Genomic DNA, 11,130 nt, shown 5'->3' on the forward strand with positions numbered 1-11,130 from the left:
AGGCTTGGAGGAGCCGGCGGTGGCTTTCAGGATTGTTTCTTCACGGGGGGAGGTTAATGTGGAATTGGAGCACACATTAAAATACTTCAGGATAAACTGGGGGATGTTTGGTGGCCAGGCCATCAAGGGAGCAGCCAGATTATTCTTTCAATAGAAACACAAGCCCTCCTGTTTTGAAAGGCCAGCGTGTTAGCAATGGGTATTCAAGCCCCCGTACACATCCTTTGGAAAATAGAACAGAATAGGTCACTTCCAATTGAACTACAATGATGATTGAGTCCAACTGCCAGAGCACCTCAGGGCTACCCAAAAGTTCAAGTATATGAATGAGGGCATTGTCCAAACATCTCTCAAAGGCTGACAAGCATGGGGCATCAACCAGCTCTCTAGACAGCCTATTCCAGTGTTTAACAACACTCATCATAAAGAAACGTTTCCTCATGTCCATCCTAAGCCTTCCCTGGTGCAGATTTGTGCTGTCCCCATGCATACCACCATTGGTTCACAGGGAGCCCAAGTTGGCATCTCCCTCTCTGTTTCCCCTCAGGAAGCTGCTGAGAGCAATGAGGATACCTCTCAGCCTCCTTTTCCCCAGACTGTATTATCCCAAGACACAACTCTGCGTGTCACTGCTAGTCTTGTATTTTGTCTACAAATTTCATCCATCCTGGCACTAAGCAATATGAGTTTGTCCGGGAAGACCCAGGCTTCTGCCTTCTACCTGGCGTTATGAAGAGCATCTATTAGAGCTGAAGGTCAGGATGGATCCCCACGTATCGGGAACGTGTATGGTTGCACAACCTGGGAAGGGGGAACAGAAGAGGGAAAGCAGAAGGTGCTGCTGTGATGGGCATACACAGTATCGTGTGCTTGAACAAAAGAGCATCAGGTTGGCCCATGACTGAAGATGGTATCTACAGGCAAGCAGTATGGGTTTTCTGCTAATTAACCTCAAACACACCCTGAGGTACTCTTTGCACAGTAATCTTGCTGTTTTGGAACGCAGCCTCACCACTGTGTGTAGCAGTAACACTGCTACCTGTAGTGGTAAACAGAGAGTCATAATGAGCTTATTACTGTTTGGATAGGCTAACAAGTGCCAGATTTGTACAGTGCAAGCAGACAGTTTGCTGAATGGTGCATTTCCCTGGCAAGTTGAAGATTTATCTTCAAGGGAATTGAAACGGTACTCTTCTACCCTGGGTGAACACTTGAAACACAGCACCCATTTCATCTTCAAAAGCCTGAAAGTATCCAGACCTGGCAGTGACCGAGGCAGGAATTTTTAAAGACCTAAGTTTCAACTTTGGTACCTGTGGCCTTTCATGAACGTAACCCAAAATCTCTAAACTCCATCTACTTAAGCTGAGCCTAGTTAAGATGGGATTTGTGCCACTAACAGCAGATAAATATTGTCCCTTTCCCATATACTTGTATTCCTATTTTCAATGTAGCACACAAAGAATGAGGAAAAGTGAAAGAATGGATGAGAACGAAGTGTTAAATCCACAATATCTTAAGAATCATTAAACCAGTAAGGCTGACATGTTTAGTTCTTTCAGATTATTCTGGAAACAATACCATTAAAAATTAACAGTATTAATTAAAAATTTAAAACATCCAAAATTAAACTTTGGGCAGACTGATAGTTTATTCAGTTCTCAGTCTAGAACTGAAGCAACACACCATCACCCATTGTTACAGACTGTTTTCTAAAAATGTCATTAACTGCAGGCCACTACTTTGTAATGAAGATGATTTGCTGAAAATCAGGTGTTGAAATGAGTGACCTGAATAATAATACTGTTCTTATATAACTGAGAATTAAATTCAAATACTGATTATGTTTCAGAAAGAAACATTACAAATATTAATATGGCAGGCACAAAAGTCACTAGCCTAGCCCTATGCAGAGCTTCTAATGCAAGTAATAATTACCATTGCTGATTTCAGACCTTTTCTGTCCATTAACAAAAAAAACAAGAGCTGCATTAAAATCACTTAAGCTTCTAGGGAGCTGTCTTTCAAGCAGCTTCTCTGCTAGCTGGACCGTAAGCATAACTCCCAGACATAATCACAGTCTAATTCTGATAGACTTGCCTGTGTTTGCTCGGAATACTTATTTTCTTTTAAATGCAGGCTGAGGATTAGCATGCTCGCATCCCTTTAAAAGCTGACCTATTTCAGGAATTCCTTTTAAAATCCCTGGCGCTGCTGGCAGCACGGCCTCTCTCGGCGGATGCCTCGCTGCCGCTCCCATCATTATTCTCACTCCGCTACCGGGGTGCTACAGTGAGCCGAGATTTGGGCAGAGCGACGAGCGAGGTGCCGGCTGCGAGCAGCTTGGACCAAACCACAGCAGCCAGCTCCTGGCCAGCCTGGGAGCGACGCTCAGCACCCCGTTGTCTACGGGCAACACCGCGCTGACCACCGGACCCCACAGGCCTCAGCGAGCCAGCCCCCGGCCACCGGCAGCGAGCTCCGCTCCGCCCCGCTGCCGCCCACCGCTCCGGCTCTCCCGCTGGCTGCGCAGCCTCGCCGGCTGGCTGCAGCTCCGTGGGGATCCCTGCACTCCCCCCGTGGCCCACCGAAGGGCTCGGCGGCATGGCTGCGGTGCGCAGGAAGTTTGGGGATGAGTACCAGGCGGTGGGCCCAGGCGGTGGTGGTGCCCGCAGAGAGCGGCAGCGCTTCGTGGACAAGAACGGGCGCTGCAACGTGCAGCACGGCAACCTGGGCGGCGAGAGCAGCCGTTACCTCTCCGACCTCTTCACCACGCTGGTGGACCTCAAGTGGCGCTGGAACCTGCTCATCTTCCTGCTGACCTACACGGTCGCCTGGCTGGTCATGGCTTCGATGTGGTGGGGCATCGCCTACCTGCGAGGGGACCTGCACCGGGCGCACGATGACACCTACAGCCCGTGCGTGGCCAACGTGTACAACTTTCCCTCCGCCTTCCTCTTCTTCATAGAGACCGAAGCCACCATCGGCTACGGGCACCGCTACATTACCGAGCGCTGCCCTGAGGGCATCGTGCTCTTCCTCTTCCAGTCGCTGCTGGGTTCCATCGTCGACGCGTTCCTCATCGGCTGCATGTTCATCAAGATGTCCCAGCCCAAGAAGCGAGCCGAGACCCTCATGTTCAGCCGCGCCGCAGTCGTCTCGCAGCGGGATGGCAAGCTCTGCCTCATGTTCCGCGTGGGCAACCTCCGCAACAGCCACATGGTTTCTGCCCAGATCCGCTGCAAGCTGATCAAGGTGAGGCTCGGCGAGGCAGCAGGAGGGCTGAGGTACCCCGGTTGTGGTGGGCGATGCTGGGAGTGCACGGCTCGAGGGCAAACACACGCAGTAAGAGCAACCCCGCTGCCCTGCCCGGTGGTGCGTAGGCGAGGGGACTTGGCTGGGGTGGGACAGAGTTTCAGAAGAAACTGCGGTGATTGCCTCCAGCAGGAGCCAGGGAAGAGGCAAGCAGGTGGAGGGGAAAAGGCAGTCTCATCAGAGGGGGGTTGTGAGGCTGGTGGGAAGCCAGCTTGCTCAGGAAGGATGTCTGAAGATGCAGGGAGGAATACCAAGGCATGCCCCTTCACAGGTGAATAAGGAATCGATCTCAGCATTTGCTGAGGACAAAGATCAACCTTGACCCTATTTTTCCCATGGGGAAACTCGGGGAGCTCTAACTCGCAATTCCTTACCCCACGGGTCCTGCCAGTGGCCCTCCGGCACTGCAGAGGGTCTGTGTCATGAGCTGGAGTGGAAAAGCCCTTTAACTGTCACCAATATCCATTTAGTAGGCACTGACAGTGGTCAGTGTAATTCAGAATGCAAGAAAGAACTGGAATTCAAAGGAGATCACATCCAAAAAAAAATAAAGAAAATAAAGGAGACGGTTTGGCAGCCACAGAAGTTCTCAGATACACCGGGCAAGAGTAGCATGGAAGGAAAATACTGTGTGCAGTTGTGTCAGAAATGTTCCGTATTCTGTATGGTAATCCTCTTTTTGGAACAACTGTTTGGCCATTTTAATAATCTGCAGGAACAAGCCTGATACAGGAGATGACAGGACAGTGGTAAATGTGGAGGGCTGCTTTTCCTCTGTTTTGTGCAGAATGCTTGACTTAGCTGTGAATTTGGCTTGTCACAGAATATCTCGGAGATCTGCTAAGATTCGAAAAGAGTCTGAATATGTAAATGGAAACAGACTGCCCAGAATTATAGAAGAGCCATTTCTGTAGGAATCAGCAAGCCAGATAATCCATTATTTTTCCTGATCGTTAGCATTAGAAATGAGCAGAAAGCCTCTGCTAAAGTATTTATTTCTGGCCCTCATCCAAGATGGAATGCAAGCCGAGGTGGAATAGGAGCAGCGCCACAGTTGGGATTTGACAATGACAGTAATTCACTGCAAACTTCTTTTGAAATAAGACACTGAGCACGCAGCCTGGTGCTAACAGTTCAGTTGCTACACAATGCTTGGTATATATAGAAAACATGAGGGCATTTGAGAGACCTGCTTGGCTGATTCCCACAATCGCTGTTTCATAGATGAGGCAGTGGATCACTGAGGAATATTTGATTTCTTACACATTAGCATCATGCCCATGACTTGTCTTCAAGCTGCTTTGCAACCTTTGGCAAAGCTGAGCTATGGACACAAGAAGGTTTGAAAGGGGAGGTTTGTGCACTACCTGCACCCTCAGTCCTTACTACACAGGTTGTTTTCTAGCCTCTTCTTAGTTCCCAGGTCTCTTTTTAAATCCTCATCAGTTTGTCGAGGTGCCTCCTTCAGCTGGACACGCTGTTCCAAGCAGTCTCAGGGGCTGTTCCAGCAGCATGTGAATTCACATCAGCTGCCTTGCAGGAGCTTCCTTTGTGTGTCCTGTAAACCGATGGTGAATGTGACGTAGCTCCCAAACCATTTCTCTCTAGCAAGTCCTGCCTTCCTGCGAGCTGTGCCTTCAGCTGTGCTGCGTGCAGCGCTGCTGACAGCTGATCTTGCTACACTTCTGCATCCGATTAGATAGCGAGATGTTTTTCCTTGTGTCACAGTGAAACAATGTGAAGGGATATGTCTTATCATGCCTTCCCACTTGAGACAGAAGCCGTATTTTGTACTGAACATAGTGTTTCAGCAGGACCAAGGGAGCCCCACGGATTTACCTTTGCAAAGAAAGTACACCCATCGAAGTCTGCCCCAATGGCATTTACTACTAGCATTTTACACGCCCTCAGATAATCAGCAGATTGCACTGGTGCCATCAAGCAGTGCTGGCTCTTTTTTGGTCCAGGGCACTGCCTAGCAATGTGGCATAGTGATGGCACAGAGAGGTTTGGAGCCCTTTTTGGACCCTGTTGTGGAGAGTTAGAAAACAGTTACAAGACTATGTGTGCTTGTTTCAATAACAACTTTTCCAGAAACTTGAGTCTTTTTAATTTACACTGAGTGCTCTAGAAGAGGGGAAAAGCAAACTCTGGGGGCAAGAAACACAAAAAAGCTGGTTGGAACTAGCTGCTGAAAAAGTGCAGTTCCAGGTTCTGGCTTTTTCAGTGTCACAGCCTGTTAGTTCCCAGTGTGCCTGAGGAGCCTGGTGATAACAGCAACAAGCAGCATCCACCATATGGTGATTGATTTTTTTAAAATTAGCTGTGATACCTATTTGTATCTTTTCTTGATGGGACTACAGATTTCGCTGATAAACATGATAGTGTTGGTGTTTCACACCACAGCATTTCAGCTGGTGGTATGGGACATTTTGATTCAGAAAGCCAAGGAATGTAAAATCATCATGGTCTGATTTCAGCATGTGCTAAGTAATAGTTTTAAAACTGAACTGTGAGGCACGGTAGTCAAACAGCCTGTGCAGTGTGAGTTATGACTGGCATACACCTATTCTTTGAGCTGTCCTAATTAAGTTTTGAACGAGCAGGAAGCAAACAGAACTGTAACTAAAGGTTTGCAGATGGCAGGCGATAGGCATGGCAAATAAGTCAGAAGACCAATTATACTGTGATCTCAATCACTCGATAAGCAGGGCGCATGCAGATGGGGCAAATGAGATGCTTTTTAAAATCAAAGAATCATTCAGATTAGAAATGGACCTCAGGAGGTCTCCAGTCCTGCTCAGAGCAGGGTGAGCTAGGAGGTCAGACCGGGCTGCTCAGGGCTTTATCCAGTCTCATTTTGGAATCATCTAAGAAAGAGACTGTGCAGCCTTGCTGGGCAAACTCTTCCACTGCTTAACTGTCCAAATAGTGGAGGAGTTTTTCTTAAATTAAATCTGAACTTCACGTTTATATTTATGCCTGCTCTCTCTCATGCTCCCGCTGTGCAATGCTGTGAAGAGCCAGGCTCCATCTTATTAATTACATTCCTCTTCAGTTTTGGAAGGTTGCTATTAGATTCCCCTCGAAGCCATCTCTTCTTTGGCCTGAAAAAGCCCAACCTTATTGTAATAATATATTATTATAATAATATAACTGCGTCATGTCTAGTTAAAGAAGGATGTGCATAAACAGGGTTTAGAAAAGTACCAAGAATGAATGAAGGACAGGAGTGAAGAGTAAGAAGGCATAAAATGTTTGGCCAGACACAAAAACGGACTAAAAGATGATGTGATGCAAGTCTGCCTTGTAATAAGAAATAAAACAAGAATCCAGTGGCAGAAAACTACAGGTGAAAATATTGCTGACTGTTTACAGCCCTGTGCCCTCTTCTGTGCTCCTCTGAAAAAAAAAAAAAAAAAATGATGGCTATTAAACTATTTTGTTTAGGTTCATTTCATTTCATTTAGCAAATAAGTTTATTTTGAAAATTCTCCACGCCTTGCATAAATCAGTCGTGTGTGTAGATGCCGAATACCTCAAGCACAACCTTTTGCTTTCTCCCAGATCTGTAACCTCTAATCCTTGCTGGATTTGTTTACTGTTGAGTGGATTTGATCAAAAACTATTCCCCAGAGAAAAAACGGTTTCTAGATGAAACAGGTCTTAATTCACCCAGGCAGTGATTTTTGCAAACACGCACGTCTTTGGCTAGGGAATTGTATTCGATAAAACTTTGGAAGAACTGGAGGTTTAGACGTGGGTTCACAGAGTTCACGCTGAGCCTCGTTACCTTCGAGCAAAGATCATCCATCGCCAGCTGATCTGTGCACCTGCTGAACAGTAGCCAGGCAACAAAAGCCGCGGCGAAGTCTGCAGCTCGGTTCTGCTGGCTCCCTCAGGGAAAGAGGAGGGCTATTTCTGCAGTAGTTTGATTACACTTTGCGTACAACAGAACATCATGACTGCTAAATAGTAGTGAATTTGATCCCTATTACTTTCTATTGCTTTCCTTTAGCTCTCAGAGCACTAATAATCCTCAAGAACATTTGTACAAGCAAGCAGCCGACATTTTCCCTGTCCTCATCACTAGTGGAGAAACCATTTCTTGTCTAAGGGAGAACTTGGTTATTTAGATGGGAAGATTTTTTTTTTCCTGAGCATAAAAGCAGACACATAGCACATAAATGAAATAATGCATTGTATTTACTAAGGAGCAGCACTCCAGCAGCTACCTAACTGGTTATGTAATGGCAGGAAACGCCAGGCAGGCAGATATTTAGCATTTTTAAGATGCAAGTGAAGCAGAGAGATGATCTGAAAGCATGGTAGTTGCTTAGAGGTTGTGTTTATTTATTTATTTATTTATTTTTCTTTAAAGACAGAAACTTTCACTGAGGAAAACCAATCCGATCTAAGTCAACAGCAAAACTGCTGGCTTCAGCTTGTCCCCTGTGACTAATGGATGGAGTTTCCAAGCAATGCAACCAATACATTTGTCAGTACTAATGCAACGCAGCTAGAACTATTTAGTAACTATGTCATTAGCTATCATTTATCATCAATAATAAGCTTCTCGAAGAGTTATGTGCTTTCTAATCAAGCAATAAGCAGACAGGAATTTAAATGGGATTCTCAATAGGCTCTGCAAAGCATCAGTTTTACCAGGCAATTTCCACCAGAGACCTTCAAGGCAATCAGCTGAGGATCTGCCTGGTCGACTGCAGCACGCCTTCAGTTACACTTTGAATACCAGGAAAATCGTAGGGAGCTAGGAAAGAAAAAGCTAACCTATCAGTATTTTATAATGGACCTGGGAAATTATACAAACACGGCACTCAGCTGAATAATGACCATAAGAAATACTGAACAGTAGGTGGTACGTACCAATTAGGAAGTGATGATAGCATTGCTAATAGTGATTCGGATGATTTTGTGGAACTGTGACGCACCAGACATGCTCTACTATTACTGTGCCGCTTACCTTAAAGTCCTTTGAGTCCTGAGAACATCACAGTTCCTGCAAACCAAAATGAGTAACAGAAAAGTAATGCAATGGGAATTCAGACAATGGATTAAACAATGTCACGAAAGAGACAGGTTTAAATTTCATTGCATTGCTTCTTGTGTTTTGCTTCACACAGTGTTTACTGAACTGTTTTTTCATCTTTAGTCCCGACAGACACCGGAGGGGGAATTTCTGCCACTAGACCAGTGTGAACTGGATGTTGGATTTGGAACTGGAGCTGACCAGCTGTTTTTAGTTTCCCCATTAACCATCTGTCATGAAATTAACTCAAAGAGCCCCTTTTTCTGTCTCTCACAAAGATCACTAAGAAGCGAGCAATTTGAGATAGTTGTCATCCTTGAAGGAATCGTTGAGACTACCGGTAAGCTTTAGAGTAAGACGCATGCTCTAATTTTCAGTCTTTGTCTTCAGTCCTGGTATTTTTAGCAAGGCAGTTGTCAATCCTTGCAGGCTCCTGCATGCTCCAGAACATCCTGCCATAGGCTACTGACATTCCCTGACTACAGAAGGCCTCCCTTTGCCATTACTGGTGCCCAAAATGGCCAATACAGCCAAGAAGAGATGCACCCTGCCACTCCTCGAGTATGGCATATAGAGGAGTACAACACCCTTATGTGATTCCTGTATTAAGGACCATTGCTGGTCTGCGTGCTCGTGTTACAATGCCGTGCTCTTGTCTCTGTTTCCACAGGAATGACATGTCAAGCTAGAACCTCGTATACAGAAGATGAAGTTCTTTGGGGTCACAGATTCCTGCCGGTAATGTCCCTGGAAGATGGCTTTTTCCGTGTCGATTATTCTCAGTTTCATGCTACATTTGAAGTCCCCACTCCTCCTTACAGTGTTAAAGAGCAAGAAGAAAACCTCTCTCTGTCATCTTCTTTGAACAGTCCTATTGATAACAACAAGACCAGAAGAGAAAAGGTTTGTTCACTTGACTGCATTGACATTGCAGGAGAGAAAAACAAGCTCCCTTTTAAACTTCAGAAGATCAGCTCGAGAAAGGAAGACCTTCCGAGAAGAGCCCTGAGAATGAGTTCCAGTAACACGGGGAAGACTTGCAGTACCGGAGATCTCTTGAATATTCAAGAAATGAGTCCCATCTCCAATGGTGAAGATGGTGATGAAAGGATACAGCTGAAAGCCTTAAAAATGAATGCTGAGGCTTAGACTCAGTCTAACAGCGATCTCAAGTTCCAGAAGAAGCTTCCAACTACACGTGTTCTAGAGATGAAATGGGAAGATTATTTGCCTGCCAATCTTTGCAAAATGAACTCTGATCGCCTCTCTTAAGAGCAGAATCAACATGAGTCATTGTTCATAAACGACACGCAAGACTGCTGACCTGAAAGAGTTTTCTTACAGTAATGAAATAATTTGGTTTTGCGACATTCAGGAAGAATGATCCTTTTTGTATAATTGTTCTGTACACATCTAATTTAGGTAGCATAATAGGAATTTGAGGGGCAGTAAGGTTAGACTGTTGTGCCAAAGAGGTCACTGCCCTAATGTTATTTATCAGCATGCTCATTGCAAATCCACGTTGTCTTCCATATTTGTAGATGCTTTTTCATGAAGCAAGGACCTTATCCTTATTGCAGAGTAATATATTCAGAGATCAAGGCAAAAAAGGTGTAAAACCAGCTAAAACAGAGTCTTGTGCTGATCAGATCTTGGACTGTTCCTGCTGTAACAGCTGAACACAGGAAGAATCTGTGATGCTACTCAGTTGTAGTCCAGTTCCCTGCATTACCCTGTTGGAAGGCTGCCCTCCTGTACGCCGAGAGGCACGCATCCTTTCTCAGTGTTTGTGGCATGCCAGCTCCCTGCCCCCAGCTTCCTTCACTGTCAGGCAGGTAAAGGAGGCGGTTTGCAACAGCCCTTTGTGTCATTGGTCTTGCACAAGCTCTCATAAATGTCAGGATGATTTATTCTGTCCAAAATTAGACCCCACTGTTTGATTGCATGGATTATGAGTTGGATATTAATGGCTGTATCACCACTCACTGTGAAAGGAACACAAGGTGAGTAGCTCAGAGGTCAATACCTCAAGTTAGCGGTATGCTTCATACCTCAACTCCCTGAGTTGTTAGTTTGGAGACTCCTTGTAAGTAGATGAAAACAAAACACTAATTAACTTTCAGTCATTACAGGAATAGACAATAGTACGCACACACCTCAGAGTTTCACCAACAGTAAGGGTCTTTGATGTGGCTCGTTCTCTTTTGTTATGTTTGCCTTCCCTACTCATGTATGATTCTCAATCATTTTGTGGATTTGAAATTTATAATATGCAATTTATTGCAAGGTAGAACTCTGCAATAATAGTAAATTAATATTAAATAAATATATTAAGATAGTGAAACAAAAGACATCACAGGTCTGTAACATGCTAAGTGTGTGGTCAAGAGAGTCATTCTCAAAGTGCTTTTGCTAATCATGGTAATTCCAATAGTTGAATATTTTCGATTATCCACAAAATATATGATGAAATGACCAAAAAGATGTCAGCAAAGATTTACACAACAGGTTTTGGTATTCACTATTTTTTTAAAGTGACATACAGCATTTAGGTGACTGTCCCAAATAAGAGGGAAAAACACTCTTCTGGCTTTAAAACAAATCTTGCATAATGGCAACCGTTTGCCTTACTGGATGTCACAAAACAGTGAGAACTAGAATTTGATTTTCTTAAATTTCCTCCAGAATAATCACAGTTCTCTCCAGATATCCTGCTGCTTTCTTCCAGCGGGTCGTGAGTGAGCACAACCACACCTTGTTTTGTA

At 44.9% G+C, this 11,130-nt stretch overlaps 1 protein-coding gene across 2 annotated transcripts; it reads left to right on the top strand.

The window, feature by feature from the left end:
* Nucleotides 1-2,082: 2,082 nt before the first annotated feature.
* On the top strand, nucleotides 2,083-10,795 carry LOC137844426 (G protein-activated inward rectifier potassium channel 1-like). Of its 2 annotated transcripts, XM_068660824.1 has the most exons (3): nucleotides 2,105-3,255; nucleotides 8,489-8,705; nucleotides 9,036-10,795. In XM_068660824.1, the coding sequence occupies exons 1-3, from the start codon at nucleotides 2,605-2,607 to the stop codon at nucleotides 9,512-9,514; spliced, it is 1,347 nt and encodes a 448-aa protein (XP_068516925.1). In that variant the 5' UTR covers nucleotides 2,105-2,604; the 3' UTR covers nucleotides 9,515-10,795. The 2 variants fall into 2 exon arrangements, with proteins under 2 accessions (XP_068516926.1, XP_068516925.1); XM_068660825.1 differs by lacking the exon at nucleotides 8,489-8,705 and having other exon boundaries at nucleotides 2,083-3,255; nucleotides 9,036-9,174.
* Nucleotides 10,796-11,130: the final 335 nt, after the last annotated feature.

This window comes from Anas acuta, chromosome 25, assembly GCF_963932015.1.
Source record: "Anas acuta chromosome 25, bAnaAcu1.1, whole genome shotgun sequence".
In the NCBI taxonomy this organism is placed as follows: Eukaryota; Metazoa; Chordata; class Aves; order Anseriformes; family Anatidae; genus Anas; species Anas acuta.